This window comes from Ictidomys tridecemlineatus, chromosome 11 (assembly GCF_052094955.1).
Source record: "Ictidomys tridecemlineatus isolate mIctTri1 chromosome 11, mIctTri1.hap1, whole genome shotgun sequence".
NCBI lineage: Eukaryota > Metazoa > Chordata > Mammalia > Rodentia > Sciuridae > Ictidomys > Ictidomys tridecemlineatus.
In genome coordinates, this window is record NC_135487.1 from 91,699,562 (window position 1) to 91,723,788 (window position 24,227).

General features: G+C 36.2%; 1 protein-coding gene and 1 pseudogene across 1 annotated transcript in view; both read right to left on the reverse strand.

The window, feature by feature from the left end:
• The window catches only part of LOC101957297 (mitochondrial adenyl nucleotide antiporter SLC25A24), a 52,250-nt gene extending 34,964 nt beyond the window's left edge, over positions 1-17,286 (reverse strand). Inside the window, exons 1-3 of the mRNA XM_005339114.3 lie at positions 16,995-17,286; positions 7,125-7,251; positions 1,926-2,013 (exon numbers count right to left, since the gene is read on the reverse strand). Coding sequence (XP_005339171.1) covers positions 1,926-2,013; positions 7,125-7,251; positions 16,995-17,177 — 398 coding nt within the window. The 5' untranslated portion in view covers positions 17,178-17,286. The remainder of the gene's footprint in view (positions 1-1,925; positions 2,014-7,124; positions 7,252-16,994) is intronic.
• Positions 17,287-19,972: 2,686 nt separating this feature from the next.
• Positions 19,973-21,547, reverse strand: LOC101957003 (uncharacterized; annotated as a pseudogene).
• Positions 21,548-24,227: the final 2,680 nt, after the last annotated feature.

Below are 24,227 nucleotides of genomic sequence, written 5' to 3' on the forward strand. Positions count from 1 at the left end.
AGAAAACATAAGGCTCAGCTGATTTTACAATTTTTCTTTTAAACAAACATTCCAGGAGTAGATCAATGCAATGTTATTCAATCTCTTACAGAGAATGTGAAAAGGAAATCTTTTACTCAACTCACTCCATGAGAGTAATGTAGCCTAAAAATCAAAATTAAATTAGGACAGTGAAGCAAAGAAAAGAACAGAGTGATCTCTCCCACAGCATAAAACGTAAAAGTTACTCACAAATTTTTGGCAAAGTAAATTTATCAGAATGTCTTTGTTTGTTTATTAACATTTGTTAAATGTTTTTTTTTGTTGTTGTTTGTACCAGGGATTGAACTTAGGGGTCCTTAACTGCTGAGCCACATCCGCAATCCTTTTTTGAGAGAGGGTCATATTAAGATGCTTAGAGCCTCACTAATTGCTGAGGCTGGCTTTGAACTTGCAATTTTCCTGCCTCAGCCTCCCAAACCTCTGGAAGAATGTATTGTTAAAAGATGCTTACAATCCAGGAATGCAAAGATAAGTTGACAAGGAAAAAAAATCTATAAATTAATTTGCCATATTGACACATTAAAGAAAGATATTTGATCTTCTCACAAATATAATCCCATGTGTAATTTTTTTTTAAAAAATTTCTTTATAAAATATAAGAAAGGACCTTCTTTAACATGAGGAAGATTATAAGCCATTCTTAATGATAAATATTAAATTATTCCCTTTATTATCAGGAGACAGAATGACCATCATTACCATCAACACCATTCCAGCAAGAGAAGTTGATTAATCAAAGATGTAAGTATCAGAAAAGAAGAAATAAAATTGCCAGAATTCAAAGCATTATCTTTGAAGTAATACCTTATGTGGAAAATACAGTTTCTGTTCCCCTAACTTTCCCACATTACAGTTTACTTGGTTCTCTCAAGCTTTAAACACATCTCTATCCTTGCTATAAAGGCCAGAAGACCACTGCCTAAGCCTGTTTAAAGTCACAGATCCCATCATACATGCCATTCTAACACATAAGACTCTATACAGAGAGCATATCAAAGCACCAGACACTTGGGAGCTTTATGGGCAAATCCAAACTGATATAATTTTTAGGAATGGACTGAAAGAGTAGATTTGGGAATATATATATCACCTGAAGAGAACCCAAGAGTGAATCAATATGTGTACTTTGCTGTGCTTATTTCTTAAACCCAAGGAAGTTTGAGAATGAGAATACCACCAATCAAGCTTCTCTGGACCTATGAAAGCAATTCTCTAACAGTTTGTTTAAGGGGAGAAAATTTAGCAGCACAGTAAAGCTGAGTAGGAGGATACAGCCAGCATTAAGTCTCCCTTTCATCTCTCAGCCTTCCCCTTTCCTCCTGTTCTTTTAAAACTTTTCCTTAAAATAAATTATCTTCGTCCCTTTGTATAAGGCACAGCAGTTTCAACCATGGAATTCCTTCTTCAAAAGAAATCTCCCTGAAAGCTTAAGATACAGAACAAATAAAGGTGCTACTGTTTGATTCAAGCAATAGTGGGAGGCCAGGAGCTCATTCTGACACCTCCCCATTCCTCCTCCCATATATAAACATGCATATAATAAACACACACACACACACACACACACACACACACACACACACACACACACACACGGGTGAGGGGAGTGGGGGATGGTAGGGGGTGGCAATATAAGTACAGCCTGTGAACCCTGAAGCTGAGAGAATATGAGAGTTCATTTGGTTCTGCTACTTAAATGTTCAAGCACTTAATGGAATGCCTTTGCAAGTTGCTTTCAGAGGAACAGATTCAAAGCAGACAGAATTAAGCAAATACAAAGTTACAGAATAAGGGTAGAAATGTCGTATCTATAGCAATTAGTTTCTGACATAGATAATAAAACACAATTTAAAAAACTACTAACAATGAGGATAAGTGTTTACCTTTTCAGGATCTCTTTTGCCTGAACTTCAGAAATATGTATACCCAGTGATTTCACCGCAGCAATTATATCTGAAACTTCTATTACTCCTTTAAGAAATGAAAAAAATATCACATTAAAGTATTTGAAAAGATAATGAGGCAAACTATACTCAGAGTGCAATAGTCTTTTAAAAAGTTCATCAGTCCTATATGTCTGTAATCCCAAATCAATAACCCCATGCTTAAGAAGCTCTAAAAAGTCAAAAATTATTTGTAAATTTAGAATCAAAAGTTTATTTGGTAGCAAAACCCAAATAAGACTGATGTGAGGTTAACTTTGGTCAATTATTTATCTGATGTAATGTGAACATTCATGTTTCACTGCAGAAATATCATGACTATAATTGCATGATGGTGACCCAGATCCCACTTGTATGTATACACTATATTACTTTTCTAAAATCCAAATTCTGCATTTCAAAACACATCTGACCCCCAAGTAGATCTGTAACAGATTCTTGATTATTACATCTATTTGGAAAGAACTGAAAAAGCTAATTCTAATTCTGAAGACCTGATTCAGGAGCATGAAAAGAAGGCCACTCAATAAAGACAAAATACTTAATATACAACATACTTAGAATAAAAAGCCAAACACTTTTAAGTAAACACATCTTATGTTAAATAACTCAAATCAACAAATATAGTTAATACAATTTCACTATGCTGTACATTCTCACATTGCTGGATGTCATGAAGGGAAAATTAAATATTCCATATTCACCTCAAACTCTAAAACACAAATCTAATCACATTATTCTCAAAACCCAAAATATCTTTGATTCCTCTCTCACATAAAGATAATTGAGGCTATTCAATGTTTTTTAAAATTTTTTACATTTGAATCAGTTGGGATATAATTTCTAATTTTTCTGAGTGTACAGTTTGCAGAATCACATTGGTCATGCAGTCATGTATATACACACAGTATTAACAATGTCTATTTCATTCTAATACATATATAATTTTTAATGAAAAAGGTCAATTTTAGTGTCTCCTACTTGAAAAATAGGTAATACAAAAAAGCTATCACAAATTCAACAACACATTCATTTGTATTTTATTAACAAGGGCTATATATGCTTACATTCATAAATAATAGTCCACATAAGTATACAATATTACTTAGCCCAAGACCTTTATTCAGACATACAATCTCAGACTCCTTGCAGTGACTCCAAGGCCCCAAGTGTTCCATTCCAAGATCTATAGGATGGAATTTACTGACTATTCCTCAGCTTAGAAATCAAAGCTTCATCAACTGGGAAAGCATGCATCCTCTGCCTTATAATTCATTATAATCTTCAAACACTATATTCATGAATTCAATTCAGTAATTTTTAACAATTTGACAACCTACCCTGCATATCTCTATTTTAAATGTGAAAGAATTCAAGGGTTAACAAAATCACCAATGAGTTTACAAATTTATATGAATGCTCTAATTATTTTTTTAAAATATCACACTGTGTTAAATGTATGTTAAGAGAAGAATTATAAATAGCGGCTGGGGTTGTAGCTCAGTGGTAGAATGCTTGGTTGACTAGCACATATGAGGTACTGGGTTCAATCCTCAGCACCACATTAAAAAAAAAAGAAGAAAATAAAGTTTAAAATTTTTTTAATTAAAAAAGATTTATAAATAAAATGTGATGAAAAGTAAATAAAGGTGTAAGAAACAAGAGTTACAAATAAAGTACCATAAAGGATAAATAAGAGACCATCAAAGAAAAAAAACACTTTCATAAAAGGAGCAAGGTACATTATGAGCAAGACACATTTATTTACTAAAGATTTATTGCAAACTTACATATAACATTAGAAATCATGACAATAGGTACCTTGGCAAGGTTGGCCTTATGAAAATTCATGCAGCTTATATGTGTAATTTATAACTTATTATAATTTATGCATTTTGCTGAATCTGTTACTAATGAAATTTTCCCAAAAAATATTGAGTTGGGGCCAAACATGAAATGGCCTTTAACTAGCTCTGACCTTGTATGGTAATTTCTCTTTGTTCAAGCTATTGACTCTTCTCAAGAAACCCTTTTATTTGTTTATATACTGACCCAGAAAAATCGAAATTGCTTTCACTGCAATGATGAACTTGAAAATAATTCAATGAAATGACAGTGTTTAGATGGATGGAACAGACTGCAACCATTCCAGCATTGTAATTCCAGGAATAACTGCAAATTATTCCATTCCTAAACCAGTAATCCATTGCTATAATGCATCACCATTCATGGTTTAAAAAGAATATATGATCACAAATATAAAATCTGAGCTTGGTTCAACTGGTTGGCTCTTTTACTGGTATTGCCTAGGTTTTCATATGAATTCACTCAACTGAAGGTTCAACTGTAGCTGTCAGCTGGATGGTTTCAATCATATATCTGTTACCTCAGAGGAGAATGCAGAACAGCTAATAATTAAATGAGCATCTCTCTCCATGTGGTCTCTCCAGATGGGTTGCTAGACTTCTTTTCTGGTGTCTCAGGATGGTTAAGAGGCAGTAGTCCAAAATAGCAAGTTACAATGTACAAGTACTCTTTATTAAGCCTTGTTCATGTCTCAATTGCTGAAGCAAATCAAATGATAAAGCCCAGGTCAATATGAGACAGATGGGTATGAATCCTAGCAGATGTGACTAATTGGAACAGGCAAAGAAAAGCAAAATTATTTACCCTTCCAAAGCCTTAGTGTTCTCAGACTGCAAGGACTATGTGAAATAAAAAATGTGATGTATTAGGTAAAGTAGCTAGAACAAACACAGCAGATAGAAGAGTCCAATAAATGTTAATTCCTTTTCCTTCATTTCCTCATCTCCCCCTCACAAAAAACTCCGCTCAAGAAAGAACCTTAATGATGAAATCACATTTAATAATTTCTTTATGCATATATTTGCAACTGTAACCATGGACCTTTTGGCTTAACACAATAGGAACTCAGATGCTTCTAATTAAGTGTAACACAGAAGGGAAAATATATTCATTTCCAACGACTACTGTAACAAAGTACCATAAGTTAGTGCCTTAGCTCACAGTTCTGGAAGCCAGAAGTTTAAAATCAAGTTGTCTGAAGGGTCATGTACATCTGAAGATGCTAGGGAAGAACCTGCTCTATGCTTCTCTCCTGGCTTCTGATAGCCTCAGGCACTCCTTGGCATTTAGATGAATCATTCAGATCCTGTGTCCCTGTCTTTTCAGTCTAAATTTCTTTCTAGTAGGGGCACCAGTCAGAATAGGGCCCTGCTAATGACCTCATTCTAACTTGATTACTTTTAGAAAGATCCTATTTTCAAATAAGGTCACACTGAAATACTGGGAACATATATTTAGGAAGAGACAAAATTCAACTCCTAACACATAAAGTATTTTCTTTCAATTCCTCAATAAGTAGTCTGGCCAAAGTAAACTAGCTGAACTATACACAAAGTTGGAAACTGTAACATCAGCAATAACAACAACTCAGCAACACAGCAGACAGCTCAATCAAAGCAGCACTTCTACAGGGCTTCTGGAACCTGAGCTCTGTAGTCCAGGTGGGCAGCAGTAGAGACTCAACTCTAACTACTGTTACAGCTCAAAGTCTCAAAACAATGAAGCCAGTAGAATAGAAATGGTAATTCTCCCACAACATTACCTCTGCAGGATGCTGAGGGCTGAGCTGTGATGTTTCAACTTGACTTGTCAAGACCTTATTACTTGGATCTTAATATATCACTTTGAGACTTTCTCATTGCTGTATAACTTATTTCCTTCAGAACAAGTACTCTCTACTACCAAGATCCATAAGCAGTTATACGCCGTTTTACCAGAACAGTGTTATATTTTTCTAATAGCATCCTAATTTTACTGATTAGCTGACAGGATTTTCAGCTTCACAAATGATGATCATGATGGTAACAATCAACAACAGAGTAAAATTCCAGAACGGCATTATAGTAGATCTGTCAGTCTTAGATCTGCAGATGGCCAGGTCTGATTTGCAGATGTTGGTTAGTACTTCTAAAATTTCTGAGTACTATTTCAGTAGAAATAAAGGTTCAGAAATGTCTAAATTTTCTTCTGGAAAGTAAATGGAAACTGGACCACTGAGATTTGAGTATGAAGGGAAATGTGGTCACTTTTGTACTCTCTAGCCTCTAAAGCCTGAGATGTTCAGGTTACACCCCGTTTCATTCAAGAATCCATCAGTAGAATCCTTTAAGTAGCTTTTTAGTTCCATGTTGAATTTTTCAGTCATCAAAAATTAGATTTCATACAACTTAAAAATTAACATATATTTCTTAAGTAGGGTATAATAAGGTTCTAATTACCCAAGGAGGTTTAACTACATATGGATGCAGAAGTAGTATTTTATTTTTATATTCAGTCTCTCTAAGAATCTGTACAAAATATAACAGAGTAGATCTTTCCTCTTCAAATCAGCATGGATATAGATGGCACTATTATTTATAAAAGATTCAAAATGTCCTAAATAATATGGGGATTATTGAATAACTAATATTTATAAATGGAATATTTCACAGTAATTAAAATTGTAAAAAATATTAAATGAAGTGAAAATGCTTACAATATTACATTAAACATACAAGATAGAACACAAAACTATATACATAGTATGACTGCAATTTTATTTAAAGAGAGGTAAGCAGAGAGAGAAATCAAGAAAAAAACAGAAAATCTTGAAGAAAATGAAAAACATAACAAAATGTGAAAATTCATCTCTAAATTGCAGGGTTATAAGAAATTTATACTTTCTTTCAGGAACTTCTCTGTTTTATCCAACTCTCCAGCAAGAGATAAATTTTCACAATCAGAGAAAAATATCATTTTCTAAATTACCATAATAATTTCAGCTCATATATTACAAAAAAGAGGAAGGCCTCCTCACTAAGTAAAGAAGCTTTAAATTCAGAAGATACAAACTTCCACAAAAATTATTTTATTAAAAAGACAGAAACCACATAGAAATATAAGGCTAATAAATATAGTTTTGTGTTATTCCTAGGATGCTAAAAATTACTGCTAGACAACTAGTAGAAATAATGGAATCTTTGATAGCAGGAATAAATTAAAGGCTATCGAAGGTGCCCTCTAGTACTGACACTTATTCACATTAAGCTAACTGTGAAGGAAGCACACACACACCATCATTATTTTTGTCCAGACTCTTAAATGCCAGCTTCATTTTTTTCTCATGGTCTTCAAGGTACCGCACAAATTCTCCAAAGTCCAATCCTGAATCCTGATTGGCATCTCCTGCCTTAAGAATATCCTACAAAAGTAAAGAAAATCACTGTAGAAGTGTATTATAAGTCAAGTCACTATACCATGTGAGCATTTGTACATTTCACTTACAGTAATTACGAATGCCATAAGCATCCACTATCTATGTTTTCTGTCACAACTACAAAGTACATTAAGAAATTTTTAAATCTGTGTATCAAGTGGTATTTTTTAATTTGTGCAATAGTAGAGTCAATAGCCATTGTGTCATCTCAAATAATTATGAACTTTAATAAATAAGTATTTGCCTGAGTTAAATAATGAATGTCAAGTACCTCACAGGAATAAACATAACACATAGCCTTTGCCATCAGGGATAAAATGTGAACTACATGTGATAAAATATGTGAAATTCTAGTATATCCCCTAGCCTAATGGTTTGAGACCTAGCCTTGTAAAATAAGAATGGGAGCTAGATACTGATGGTGTCTATTATAAAATATGGTATCCATAGGCCCTTAATTTTAAAAATTATGTAATTCATAATTATCTTTTACTGAATTGAAAAATAAATACCATGAGCTGAGAACTGGACTTGTGCTAGGATAAGAAAACAAGTCAGAGGCAAGTTAAGACTAAAAGAAACAACCCATTACCAAAGACAATATGTAAGGTGACATAATGGGAATATATTCAAGGTACAGAAAGGTTCGGAGAGGCTCTGGAGAGTCTTCACAGAGGAAGACTGCTTGAGCCAATACTTGCAAAGAAAAACAGGCATTAGAACAATGAATCCAAGAATTTGTGACAGTACTTGCATGGAGGCAGAACAGATGCTAATTAAAAAAAAAACATGGAATAATAATAACAGTAGTGATAATAGCTAATATTTGTTAAGCATTTACTTCTAAGCAACCTTATATGTATAAACTCATTTAATATTCATAACAAACCCTGTATAGTTCCAATTTGCTAAGGACAAAATACATAGAAGAAAAATAGATCATAAAAGCTGGGGAGAGACCATAAGAAGACTTATATGCCACAAAAAGGATTTCAAATTAATTCTCCAGGTTAGTAATTCCCAGTAAGTAGGATACATATAGTATATACATGAAAATTGTGTTAAATTGCACTAAATCACAGGGTAATAAAATTATTCCTCTCTAAATTATCTTTCAATCCTTGTAATCATATCATGGAAATTATCTCAAATTTGTTATAATATGCCTCAAAACTTGACAACATTTCACAGAAAAAAATCAGAGGGATGCTTCTACTTCATTAGACAAAATGGTATTTCATCACAATTTAAGAATACTAATTTATTTTTAGTTTATTTATTTTATGCTTACTTTTAATCTATTAGCTTTCTACTTATTTCAGAGACAATGTTTTGTGTTAAAATTAATTCTTGTGAGTGATGTCATCAAGGTGATAAAATAAAAAAGCTTCAGGTTCTCCTCTTTGCCACCAGAAACTTCAACTAGCAACTAGTCATAGATAAGAACATCTTTTTTGAAATCCCTACTACATGAAAGCAAGCTTGGAACACCTGCATGGCTAAATGAAAACTGAATTAGAAAGTAAAAAGAACAGTCTCACTTCAGGTATGCTGTCTCTTCCCCTCCCCCAAGTTGGCCCAATGCCAGGTAGAATTCTATTTCTGCAGAAAGAAAAGGGAACCAGAAGCAGTCATCTAGCTTCCCTGGTATTCTAAGACACTTACCAGGAAGCCCACTCAACTCTCACCTTACAAAGAACACTGCAGGTAGCAGCATGGCTAGACTACTGAGGGCCCAGTAGGAGAAAAAAAAAAAGGAGTCTGGTACTATAGTAATCAGTGTGTGATTCTTCATGGTATCTCCATGTTACTGCCAGCTATGGCATTTGATCAAAGACAATAGTCAACTTTGATCAAAGAAAATAGCTTATCTGCAAAGCTGAGCTGGGTGTCTTCAGAAACATGGTAAGAAATTCAACCTAGTTCAAGATAGCTGTGCTCCATGCCCAGCCTCAGAGTCCTCTCCAACAATCCCATACATGAAGGGAGATGCTTGCCCCTACCCATTTCAAAAAAGCATACAGGTTAGACCTGATGGACACAGGAAGTCAAGCAGTGTTTCATCATGTCTATAACCCCAGAAACTCAGGAGGCTGAGGCAGGAGGATTGCCAGTTCAAGGCCAACCTCAGCAACTCAGTGAAACCCTCAGTAACTTAGCAAGACCGTATCTCAAAATAAAAAGGACTGGGGATGTAGTTCAGTGGTAAAGTACCTGTGGGTTCAATCCCCAGTATAAAGGGCAGGGGAGGATGGCCTTCCCTAAAACCTTGCCAAGGCAGGGAGAATACCACCTCAAGCATTTTGGAGAGCATAAAGGGCTATACTTGCATGACCTAGAGATCAAACAGCCACTAACTCAGCCAAAAGCCTACCCCATGGCTCCACCCTACAAGAAGTCAATACTCAATGGTATATTTTCTAAGGAACATAGCCTCACCTGTCCCAAGCAGTGACTCCTCCTAAATTTGGAGCTCAGCATGCAGCCTTCCAACTACAGATCCCAAATAGGGAATTTTCCAGTCAAGGAATACATGCTGTGACTGTCACTGAAGTACTCAGCCAGGAGCATGGCCCAACAGCAGAGCAAAGATAGCACTACCAATTAGAGAACCTGAAACAAGCTCTGCCTGCCTAGGGTAATCACCACCTGGTCCTTTCAAAATCACAGGCTAAACTAAATAGTGACCATCTAGCCCCTGACAAAGAACATCTATAAAGACTAGAAGAGGGGGTTATCTCCTCAAATTCACAAACGGCAATGCAAGGAGATAAGAATTACAAAGAACTAGGAACCATGGTACCTCAAAAGAAACCAGCAAGGCTCTGATAATAGACTCTATGAAAGTATAGATCTATGAAGGGCTATTAGTCACCTTTGCATTACTATAACAAAATACCTGAGGCAGATAATGTATGAAGAGACAGGTTTATTTAGCTCATAGTTTGGAGATTCAAAAATCAATGATTGGGCACCTACATTGATTTGGCCTCTGGTGAGGGTGGCAGATGGTGGCACATTGTGGCAGAAATATATGTAGAAGCAAACAGTTATATCCTAAACCAGAGCACAAAGAAAGAGAGGACAGGGTTCCCACAATCCTTTTGAGGGAATTTCCACAATGACATAAGGTTCTCCACAAGGTCCATCCTCTTAAAGTACCTTCTAACACCTCCATCTTATGGACCAAGGTTTTAACATGTGGACCCTTAGACGACATTCAAACCACATCCAAATCATAGGAATGACTGACAAAAAAATGGAATAATCCTCTTAAAGAAATTCAGTAAACCACTAGAATATATGAATATAAAATGCAATGAAATAAGAAAAACAATATACATGGGCTGGGGCTCAGTAGTAGAGAGCTTGCCTCTCATATGTGAGGGGCTGGATTCCATCCTTGGTATCACATAAAAATAAATAAAGATACTATGTGTTCATCTATAACTAAAAAAATATTAAAAAGAAAAACAATATGCAAAGCAAGTGGTTTGACAAAAAATTAGAAACAAGAAAAAAGAACCAAAGAAAACTCTTCGAAATGAATAATACAATGATAGAACTGAAAATTTCAACAGAAAACTTCTACAGCCAATTCAAGCAGAAGAAAGAATCAATGAGCTGTAAAACAGAATATTTTACATTATCCTATCAAAGGAGCAAAAGTGCAAAACAACAAAGAAAGCATATAGGAATTATAGGAACCTAATGAGAGACCACAAATCTTCACATAATACGAGCTGCAGAAAGAGAAGGGAAGAAGAAGGAGAAAGTATATTTAAAGATAATGGCTGAAAACTTCTCAAATCTGTGGGTAGATTCCAACATCCAGGTGCAGGAAGCTCAGAGATCTCCAATTAAATTCAAGTCAAAGAAACATAATAATCAAACTATCAAAAATCAAAAATAAAGAAAAAGGGCTGGGGTTGTGGCTCAGTGGTAGAGCACTTGTCTAGCATGTGCTAGGCACTGGGTTCAATTCTCAGCACCACATATAAATAAGTAAATAAAATAAGGATCTATGAACAGATAATAAAAAATATAAAGAAAGAAAGAAAAAATTCTGAGAATAGTAAGAGATAAGAAATATATACAAAGGAATGTCAAAACAGCTATCAAAATATTTCTCAGCAGAAACCCTGTAGGCCAGCAGAGAATGATATGAGATATTCAAAGCACCAAAAGAAAAAATTGCCATCCAAGAAAGTTTTCCCCAACAAAGCTGTCTCTAAGAAATGAGGAAGAGACAGGTATACTGGCATAGGCCTGGAATCCCAGCAGCTCGGGAGACTGAGATAAGGATTGCAAATTCAAAGCCAGCCTCAGCAATTTAGCAAGGCCCTAAGCAACTTAATGGGACTGTCTCAAAATTTTTACAAAATTGAAAAAAAGGGCTTGGGATGTAGCTCAATAGTAAATTTCCCCTGGTTCAATCCCTAGTACCAAAAAGAAGAAGAAATAGAAATAGAAATAAAAGCTAAGGAAATTCATCACCACTAGACCTGCCTTATAGGAATTTCTAAAGGAAATTATTTAAGTTGAAACAAGAGACTGCTAATTGATAACACAAAACAAGAAAAATAACTCAATGGTATAAATGAAAAAGAACCATATTCAGAATATTCTAGGACTGTAATGATGGCCTATGAAGCAATATTGACTCTAGTAAAAGGGCAAAAAGATAAAACTATTAATAACAACCATAGCTAAAATAAATTATCAAAGGGTACACATTATGAAATGATGTAAATTCTTATATCAAAAACAGAATTGTGAAGAGTGGAGGAAAACTGCAGAATTGTTGTATGCAATCAATGTTAAACTATTATCAGCTTGATCTAAACTATTGTAAGACGTTCTGTCAGCCCCATGTTAACCACACAAAAAATTATGTTTAGTAAAAGAACAAAACAAAAATAGAAAGGATTCAAAGCATACCAATACAGAAATGATCAAACTGCAAAGGAAGACAGTGAGAGAGAAACAAAGTTTTAAACAACCAGGAAACAACAAACAAAATGACATTAGCATGTCTTGCCTATTAATAATGTAAGTGGATTAAATTCTCTAATAAAGACACAGAGCATTTGGGGGGATGGGATGATTAAATGAATTCTAGATAGGGCAAAGGGGAAGAAGGGAGGGAAGGGAAGGAAGGGGGCATAGAGGTAGGAAAGATGGTGGAACGTGATGGTTTTCATTACCCTGAGCACATGTATGAAGACACAAAGGATGTGACTCTATTTTGTGTACAACCAGAGATATGAAAAATCGTGCTCTATATGTGTAATATGAATTGTAATGCATTCTTTTGTCATATATAACAAATAAAAATTTTAAAAAAATAAATTTTAAAAATATTAATAATCAAAAAAATTAAGATCAAAAATGTCTTTTCAGTCAAAAGGATTGAAATCATGAAGAAATGTTATTACATTGTATTGTAATATGTGAAATAGAAAAAAAAATAGATTTTAGGAAATTATGAAGATTCATATAAGTTAATATAAAACATTTCTAGTGTTTTGAGGCATCTCCATTCTGCTTCCCAGAGTGACTGCAATAATTTGTAGTCCCACAACAATGTATCAAAATGAACTCAACTTTTATGTACCTTTTCTGCCACATCTTCACCAGCATTTATTATTATATTCTTGATCACTGCCATTCTGACTAGAGTAAGATGACATTTTAATATAGCTAGGGAAGTGGAACATTTTTTCATATACTTGTTGGCAATTTGTGTTTCTCCTTTTGAGAAGTGTCCCTTTTGTTATTTTGTCCACTTATTGACTGGGTTTTTTGTTTGTTTGGTAAACTTTTTGAGTTCTTTATATTCTGGATATTAAACCCTTCTAAAAGGAACAGTTGACAAAAGATTTTCTCCCATGCTATACGTTGTCTCTTTGTGCTCTTACTAACTTCTTTTGCCGTGTAGAAGCTTTTCAATTTGATGCTATTCCACTAATATATTCTTGGTTTTATTTCTTAAGCTTTAGGAGTCTTGTTAAAGAAGTCAGTGCCCATATCAATACATTGAAGTGTTGACTTTATGTTTTTTTCTAGAAGGTGCAGAGTTTCTGATCTAATTCCTAAGTCTTTGGTCCACTTTATTTGACTTTTGTGCCGGATCAAAAATAGGGATCTAGTTTTATGACTGGTTTTTTTTTTTGAAAGACTCAACTATTTGTTGTCTACTTAAGACACCCCACTTTTAAGGACACTCATATACTAAAAGTGAAAGAATGGGAAAATATGCTCAATGCAAACAAGAACAAAACAAAAAGGCAAAGATATCTATCAGATGACATAAACTTTAAGTCAAAAATTATAAAAAGAGACAAGGATATTAAGTAACAACAAAGGGGCCAACCAATAAAGAGGATATAACAATTAAAACATTCATACAACACTGAAGCACCTAAATATATAAAACAAATATCAAAGGATCTGAAGGGAGAGAGAAAGTGCAATTCAATGATAGGGTATATACCTCACTTTCTATATTGGACAGATTACCCAGACAGGTAATAAATAAATAAACAATTGAGCCTGAACAATACTTTCAACCAAATGGACCTAACAGATATATACAGAACATTTCATTCAACAACAACAAAATATTCATTCTTCTCAAAAACAAATGGAGCATTCTCCAGGATAGATTCACATGTTAGGGCACAAATAAGCCTTAGCAAATTTAAGAAGACTGAAATAATATCAAGTATTTTTTTTATATTCACAATAACAAAACAATAACAGAAGGAATTTCAGAAAATTCACAGAACAGGTAAAGTAAAACAAACTAATGTTCCTTTAACTAGACTAAGAGAGAAGAAATGTCATGAATAAATGAAATCAGAAATGTCAGAGAAAATATTACAACTGTACCAAAAATTACAAATGATGATACTATACAAAGAGATCCTATAAACATTATATGCCAACAAATTGGGTATTCTAAAAGAAATAGATAAATTCCTACACAATCTACCAAGACTGAATCTAAAGAAATTCAAAATCTGAATAGACCAATAATGAGTAAAAATATTTAATTTGTATTAAAAAGAGGACCCTGATGGCTTCACTTTTAAAACACTTTTTATTGGTATGGAGGATTAGATCCAGTGGTATTCTATCACTACATTGCTAGTCCTTCTTATTTTTTGAGAAAGGGTCTCACTAAATTGCTTAGGCTGAACTTGAACTTGTGATCTCCCTGCTGTATTCTCCTAAGTCACTGAGATCCTAGGCATGTGTCGTCATATCCAGCTGCTACCAAATGTTTAAAGGAGAACTAATACTAGTTGTTTTCAAACTCTTACATGAAATTGGGACCTATCTTATTCAAACCATGTACAAAACTAACTCAAAATAAATTAAAAACTTAAACATCAGACCTAAAGCTATTAAACTACAAAAGAAAACACACAATAAAAACTATATGACATTGGACAATGATTTCTTAGATTTGATTCCAAAAGTGCAGAAATTACCATTAATCCAGCAATTCTCTTTCTGCAAAACACTAGAAAGAGTTAAAGGCAGTATCTCAAAGAGATTTTTATGCACCTATCTTCACAGCAGTATTAGCCACAATAATAGTATTAGCCATAATAATATATATTTAAATATATGTGTGTGTAAAACGCCAAAAAAACCTAACAAAACACCAAATAACCTAATTTAAAAATAAGCAAAAGACTTGAATAGACCTTTCTCAAAAGAACAGACATTTCTCCAAAGAAGATAAACAAATGACTAGTAAGCACATGAAAAGAAACTCAACATCATTAACCATTAAGCAAATGCACACCTGAAATATAATTAAATACCACCTCATACCAATTTGGATGGCTACTACTTAAAAAAAATAATGTCAGCAAGCATATGAAATTTGAACACTTTTGCACCACTGGTGGAAATGTAACATGATATAGCTACTATGGAAAATTTGTCTGGCAGTTCCTCGAAAAGTTAAATGCAATATTGCTATTGATCAGCAATTCCATTTCTGGGCATATAAGTGAAAGAATTAAAAACAAGATCTAAAAGATATATTTAAACACCTAAGTTCAAAGCAGTATTAGCCACAGTAACCACAACACAAAATAACACAAGTGTCCATCAACAAATGAATAGGTAAAATGCGGTATATACATACAATAGAACATTATTAATACTTAAAAATGATGGAAATTCTGAGATATGCTACATCATATCTTGAAGACATTATGATAAGTGGAATTAGCCAGTCACAAAAAAGACAAATATGTATGATTACATTGATATGAGATATTTAGGAGTAGTCAAAATTATAGAGGCAAAGAGAATAATGCTGGTGGTCAGATTTAGGTGACAATTGAGTAGTTATTGTTTAATGGATATAGAGTTCCAGTTTTGTAAGATGAAAAGAGTTCTAGAAATGGATGGTGGAGATTATTGAACAATATGAATTATTTAATACCATTGCACTGTATACTTAAAAATGGTTAAGGTGGTACATTAGTGTTATGTGTATTTTACACTACAAAATTGAAAAAAATATAATTAGCACAAAATTAATATTAAACAAATTCAAGGCTCTACAGATTTATTCCCAAAAGATAAATATCAAAATTTTAAAAAAATTGTAATGTTGACAAAAATTCTTTTTAAGAACCTGCTACTTGCTTGTGATTTTAAGTTTTCTTCTAAGAAACAGGAAAGGACCCCATAAATGTACAACGTGATTGTCTCAAAGGTGAGGGATTGTGATGTTCTGACCCTCTTCACCTTTGAAATAAGGCAAATCTCCTTCATTTGAAGGCAGTACATATATGAAGACACGAATGGTGTGAAAATACTTGGTGTACAATCAGTGACTTGAAAAATTGTGCTCCATATGTGTAACATGAAATGAATTGCATTCTGCTATCGTGTATAACAAGTTAGAATAAATAATTTAAGGCAGATCTTCCTATGTCTGGTCCCAAAACTAAATAAATAAGGGTGTAGATGGTTTGGACCTTCTTAACAAAACAAAACAAAAATCCTCACTGAGAGAGAGCTAAAATGGATAGGAGTAACATCTGAAGGTTGTTTAGCATTGATGGAAGGAAAACAAATTTGATATTCTGAAACTTCGGCCTAAATAGTTGTTGAAGTATCAAGTCAAGACCAGCCTAGAGAAGAAAGACATCTGTATTTTAGGCAACATAATAAAACAATCGGCTGAAACCTAAACGCTTTGATTAAGGTCTGACTCCCCTTCAACCTTTGGTGTGGATGTCTGGAAAGAGCAGCTCTGGGACACCCATTGTGCCTATTGTTTGGAGAAGACTTTCAAGCTAAGAACCTCTTGAGAAAAGACAGACTTTACTTTTCACTTATGCTCTCACGATGACTGACACTCCCGAGATGTTCTGTGCAGGTTCAGTAAAATTTCAATGAGTCGCCAGAAACTCACTCGCAATCTCAAACACACACACACACACACACACACACACACACACACACACACACACACACAGATTTTTGTCCTCTCATCACCGTGTTAAGGCTAAGTGATTCTTTTGAGAAGGGTGAGAACCTTCTATACAGAGCTGCATTATTCTGAGCGATGCTCGCAGAGAGGCCCAACCTTATTTCTTGGGCCTTTGAAAGAGGCTCTGGAAAGGACGGCAAGTCAGGCACCACCCTCTGCCCAAAGCCTCTCCAGACTCCCAGAGCTCTCGGTGGCTCACCTTCTCCGAGTCCTTGCCAAAGGAGGAGCTCCAGTATTCCAGCCCCTCCTTGAGCTCCTTGATATCCACCACGCCGTCCCCGTTGCGGTCCAAGTCTTCGAAGAGGATCTGGTAGCGGAAGTAATCATCCTCACTCTGACAGGCCGCCGCGGGCAGCACGAAGCCCCGCAGCCAGCGAAGCATTGCGGGTCTGTTGGCGGCCAGGACCCCCCGCGACTGCGCCACCTGCCGCCGCCTCCACGACGCCAGGCTGCCCAGGGCGGCGAATCCGCGCCAGGGCCGTGTGGGCTGCAACTGCCTGGCAGAGCCGTGGCGGTTCGGAGCTGCCTCGGGCCTGGGAGCCCGCGCTGGCCGCCTCTCCGACGCCGCTAAGACCCCCTGCGGAACCTGGGGAGCACCACGGGGGAGCACCACGGGTGGGACGCTGGGCCCAGGCGCCGGAGAGTCGTCCCGCCCCGGAAGTTGGAAGTGGAAGCTCCCAGGGCTGCAGCAGCAGGGACCCAGCATGGTCCGCAGGAGAGTGGACGCCCAGCCCAGGCAAGTTTGGGAGACCTTGAAAGAGGCCTTTGGAGATCTACAATCTCCTGGTACAAACTCAGTGCTTCAGCCAAGTGACTGCGGCTGCGAAGCCGAACTGAGGGGTGTGAAGCGCAGATCTGCTCCCAGGGGTCAGGGAAGACCAGCACCTAAGGATCTGGACCCCGCTGCCTCTCCTGGACAGGTCTGAAGACTGGAGGAAGGAACCCTTGTTCCTGTCCTCTGCCCGTGTTTTTCCTCATCTTCACATGATACTTCTCTTCTTGAGGATTACTCTTTTCAACCACACCACCACCACCTGCCTTAGGCAGCTTCCATATCCTGAAATACAAAGGACACTTTTAGATGCTGCCTTCTCCCTTGTCACCACACACCTCTGCCACTCCCTGACCTCTCTTAAGCTCATTCTCAGGTTCCTTCAAGGGCCTGTGAGCCTTGAGAACTCTGATAGATGGGCTTCAGGGTTTATATAGAAAACTAGTTCTGCAACGTGTTTCTCTTAAGGCACAGAAATCATCTCCAAGTGGAAGAGCCTCCTGGAGAACGACCAGATCCTGTCCCACGACAATCAGGACCTCTCCGCAGATGCCTTTCACAGGTACCTGGCGGCGCTGGGCTCCTGGCCTGGTGGTCACTGGAGGCAGGGGACAGAGGAGGTGCTATCCGTGTTAACCTGTTGTGCACTGGTTCTGCTCTGGGTTCAGCCTGGTTGCCAAGTGTCTGTTCAGGGCCACCCATATGCCTGTGCTGGGCCTTGCCTGGAGGACTGCAGCCAGCTCTGGTCCATGGTGCAGCCCACTGGATAGAAAAGAAAACCTCAAAGGCATCCATGACATTTCCCTCTCCCTCATCTTACACATACAAACCACCAGCAATCAAGTTTTCTCTCCACATGTCTCTTGAATCCATCCCATTCTCTCTACACTACCAGTCTCCAAACTACCATTGTCTTTGCCTAGATTGCTGTAGTAAACTATTACCAACTCTTTTAATTTTTTCCATGCCTTAACCAGAATGAACTTTTAATAATGCAAAACTTATTGTTACTCTCCCACTTCAGTAATTATCATTAAGCTTAAAGACAGTATGATCCAGCCTCTGTCTCCTCTCCACACCTCACTCAGACCACTCACTCTCTGTACTCCAGCCATACAAGCTACTTTTCCCTTTCTCAAGTGTCCCATGCATGTCTCTCCAGACAAATGGCACATGGTTTTCCTTTTGCCTGAATGTTATTCCTTGCATCTTTGCCTTTTTAATCCCACCTCAACCTTCATTTCCCAATTCAAGCAGTGCTTCCCCAAGAAAGACTCCTCCCTTACAGCCTGTAGAAAACTCTGCCTTTGTAGCACTTATCACAGTTTATAACTAAACATCTGTGTAGAGAAATTTAATTAGTACTTATCTTCCCTACTAGAAATCAATTCCATGAGAGCAGGGACCAATGTCTCTTTTTGTTTACCTGATCACCATATGTCTGCCACATTGCACAGTGCCTAGCAACATAAATTCTTAAACTCTAGCTAGCATTTTTCTCTCTAACTCTTCTATCAGAATCCTTAAATTGAGTCAAAATTAGTAGAGAACTGAAAAAGTACCCTCTGTTTTACTCTAACCATCTCTATCCTTCTCCCACCCCACTCACAAATTAAATAATCCCTCTAAAATCTAGAAAAGTTCCCTTGAAAATTTAGAAAATATTTACCTGGCCATAGAATTTCTTAAACAATGTTCTATATGCGTTTTTTATCAGAAGCTATACATTCACTCCAATTTCTATAATTTTGTAAAGGTATATGAAACATGGTTATTTTCTTCTAGTGGTAAACCTACTTTGATCATTGATTTTCTTTCCTCAAATTATTTTGAATATTATAAATGTCAGAAAGAAAAGCACAATGAACATTTGTATACTTACCTCCTAGATTAAAAATGGGACATTTTGCCATACTTAATTTATGTTTCTTCCTCTTGCCAACCTATACACATATGTAAATATGTATCTGAGACGTCTCTTCCTGTCACTCTTAAGTACCCCAACATCTCCTAAAAGTAAGAACATAGCTTACACCTTCAAAATGTCATAATTACATCTTATAAAATTAAAATTCTCAAATTCTCAAATGTCCAAAAAATGCCACTTGGCTTTTTCCTTTTTTCCTGGCAAAATACTAAATATATTCATAAGTAATCTTAACAAACAAATGAAAGAGAAACAGGTGCAGAGGGGAAGTGGGAAAAGATGGGAGGGGAGATCTAAAAGTTCCAATCCTTCACATAAGACAGAAGGCATCTCTGATGGCAGCACTGAAGCAGTCAGCTGTGCCAGGTGGACTGTCTTGGTTTGCAATAAACCAATTATGTCCCAACAGGAGCCTCAAAGCCTTGATCCTCAATGGTCCAGGGAATCCAGGTGGGATTTTGACTAATGTTGCTGTTGCTCATTGTGTTCTTGGCTGGTATGTGAAATACTGCAACTTTAAGGAGTGCTGGTTATTTATCTGGTGATGTACATGTGCATTTGAGAAGAGGAACTGGACAGAACCCCATAAGGGGTTGTCAGCTTGGGAAGCTGGATGATTTAGGAAGTCCCAGAGGATAATCCTGTCATCATGTAACTAATGATAATCTGGAATTCATAAAACTGAAGTCAGAAAACTCTTCCAGAATGTTCCATAAGGGTCTGTAGGCAGTCTCTGTAGGAGCATTGGGGGCCCAAAGCAGCCACAAGTCCCTAAACTTTAATTTTTCAACCAGAGTCCACACAGACTATTCTCTTGCTATCAAGTCAAATATAATGCACCAATTCCTCATGGTCTTCTAACACTCTTAAACAGGCACCATGTCCTAAGTCCCATAATCTGATAGTGTTGTTCAACAAGCCACTCACCGCCAGCCTGTCTCTGTACTGCAAACAGACAATGTCTTATTTGTGTCCATTTAGAGCTGACAAATTCACACCCTTATAGCTGTGTCCAGATGCAGAAATAATGTACTTCTCATTAAAGTCTACAACACTGATAGCAGCTCGGTTCCAAACAGCAGCCTCTGGAAGGTAATAACATTAAAGGAAGCTAATGAATGGAGTGATCTTTGGAGCAGGTCCCATGATGCTATTCAAGTGCAGAACTGCTTCACAATGGTAAATCAATGTTTAGCATTTCACCTGTATTTACATTCCATACCCTGACCCTGGAATCTGATGATTAAGATACCAACACCCTCTCATTATACTGGAAGCATGAGACATAACCTGTGAGCTGTGAAGATTCACTTGAACTTCAAGTGAATGTGTATTTATCCATATCTTGATTGTGTTGTCTCAAAGGCTGCTTATTATTTTCTACTTGTCAGATTGTAACAGACTGTAAGAGTTGGGAGGAGCATTCCAATCAGAAGGTTTGTTTCTGATAAATACTGTCCCCACCCTCTTTATTTTGCTAGGCCTCTCCACAAAGAATCTGTCCTAACCATTGTCTTGATGAGCTTCTTTCAAAACATGCCATCCAACATTACTCAGTACCATTCTTTGAACACAAGTTCAGCAGCACAAAGTGATGTGGCATCCCAATCTGACAATGTTCTCAGCAATATGATCCAATCCTGAAGCTAGCAGAGCAGTTATGAAATCCCTTTGCAGCACTGGTTTAAGATATCAGTTTATGTGCCCACATTGGTAATGACACATTTGAGATATAAGATGTTCCACAAACTCAATTTAATCAGACTCGGACCACTGCTCAAAATATTTGACCACAATTCCTTTTCCTTTTCATAGGTTGCTGAGTTTCCATTGCTTAGGGAAACCATACTGGAAGTGTCACTGGCAAGTTTTGGCCACATAATTTTCAGCCTTCAAAGCAGTGCTTGCTAGACAAACTGTTTCTTGGATTAAGCAGAGTGGCACAACTATTGTAAGTCTTTTGAGGTAGAAGCAGCAGTGAACACAAAAAAATTCAAAGAATTCATCAAGAGTGTCCTTTATTTTTAAGTCAATTCTTCTCTGGTATTACTTCCTGTGGGGAGTTGCCATTCTTACAGTCTTCTCTCTCTGTGGAATTCATAAACTTGAACACTTCCTCCTACATCAATGTCTGAGCTGGGTCCATAATTGTTGGGACCACTGAGTCTGCCCTCCACCAGTCCACCCCTTAGTGCTAGGCCACAGCCAACACAGTGAGGGAAAATGTAATTTTATTTTAATTTTGTGATCATCAACAATACAAAGGATTAAAAAATGGCATTCATATAATAGAATAATACACAACAAAGAAAAAGACTGCATGCAACAACACAGATGACTCCTCCAGGAGAATGCATAGTTCTCAAGAACAGGCAAACTTGTTTATCAATGGTGATAAAAACCACAATAATATATAGCTAGGAGTGGGGGCATTGATGGAGGAGCACAAAGCAACTTTCTGGAGTGCTGGAAATGACTGTCTTCATATACTTAATGTTACATGATGAGAGTATATATTTGTAAAAATTCTTACAATTAACTTCCATTATATAGATAATTTTTTGTAATATTTATTATCTTATTGAGCTGTTTTAAAGTAAAATAGACTGAGTGTATCTCATGTTGCAAAAAATCTAGTCATTTTGATTTTCTTAGTGATCATAGCATACTTTATTTGAGTGCTTTTAAGTGAATAAACTCATTGGGTCTCAAGTTGCAAAAAAATTTATTCATCATGATGGAAATTATCACAATCTTATAAATGCTAGTTCAAGAATAGACTGGGTTAGGGGCTGGGATTATGTCTCAGCGATAGAGCACTTGCCTCGAATGTGTGAGGCCCTGGGTTGTATCCTTAGCACCACATAAACACAAATTAATGAATAAAGCTATATTGGACTACTCCAATGTAAAGTCACTTGTGTCCTCCAAGGCACTATATTCCATCTTTATGTATTATAAAGTTTAAACTTGATTTGAAATAATTAGCACCATTAACACTCAATTGACAAGAACTTCATAATTTCATATTTTCCAGAAACCAAGCACTGATAGAAATGAGGAAGATCCCAAGACACTCTCCAGAAAAGAAAGTAAAAAGAAATCTCTAAACCAGGTAGAGGTTTTGACATGGTCATCCTCACAAAAACTCACTTGAACCTGCATGAGAGTTCTTACTAGGAACAGTAGGTAGCTGAAAAATTGACCACAAAAATTAGACAGGCACTAATCCCATCAGTGAAACCAACTCAGAGTCCTCTGCATATATGTTTAACCAAAAGTCTTTAAAACCTAACAGAGAACAAAATGATAATACACTTAAACAACAATTACAAGATGAGCCAAAATAATAGAAGGTTAATATCTTTTCTTATGTAGGCATAAACTCCTATCTTCTGTGTTATATCATAGCAAAGATCATAAGACATAGAATGCAGTACTCCAAAGTAGTAAGACCTACTGGATATATATTTAGGACACACCAATTTTGAGGAACTTAATGAAAAGTTCATATATAATAATTTTCGTGATCATTTAATAATAATTTTAATCTAAAAATGTTAGACATAGCCAGTGACTTCTTTTATAGCCAAATTGTGTCCTCTCAAAATTCTTATATTGAAGCCTTAATATCCAGCACCTCAGAATGTAACTATATTTGGAGGCAGGGATTTTAAAAGAGGTAATTTACCTAAAATGAGCTCTTTTAAAATTTTTTTTAGTTTTGACAGACCTTTATTTATTTACTTATTTTATTTATATGCAGTGCTGAGAATCAAACCCGTACGTAGTCTCACACATGCTAGGCAAGTGCTCTACCACTGAGCCACCACTCCAGCCCTAAAAAGAGCTCTCTTATGGTGAGTTCTCATGCAATATTACTGGTTTCCTCATAACAGGAAATTTGAATAGAGATATGCATGCATACAGAGGAAAAGCCACGTGAGGACAGAGAAGGTGACAGTCTGCAAGCAAAGGAAACAACTCTCAGAAGAAACACATCTGCTAGCACCTTGATCTTAGAATTCATTCCTACAGAACCATGAGAAGTTCTGCTGTTTAAACCATCTACAATGAGCATTTTGCTATGGCAGGCCTAACAAACACATACATTGCTTTTAAGGATTTCTTCATTCAATATTTCCCAAACTTGACTAATTGTCAAATTCACTTGGGATTTTTAGTTAACTTTGAACTGCAAGTCAGGGACTAGAAAATAGACTATAATCATTTAAGGAAAGCATAAAAGTGAGGAAATAAAGTATAGATAATAAAATATATTTCATATCCTTTAGAAATACATGAATGAGAAATTCATAATGTTATCTAGAATGGCTGCATTGTTTTACATTTCCACCAGCAATAGTAGTCTCTAGTGATAGAACAGTTAAAAAGAAGATTTGTGTTTTGCTATATTTAGTTGTTGTTTTATGTTGAAATAGACCTGAAGGTGATAGCCAAACTGAGATAAGAGAACACTGATGGAGCGAAGACCTGGATCAAGAGTCAAGGTAGAACAACAAGCCTCAGCAAAAGGAAAGTTATCTCTGACACATAATTGAAAATAATGATGATATTTCACATAATATAGAGAGCTTTCCATAGGATTGGGAAGATCTGACCATTTTACACATATTAATTATATTCATAAAACCTCCATGACATAATAATTCTATTATTATCCTATAATTCCCTTGTCTATTTTTTCTCTCTTTATCATGTTAGCATAACAG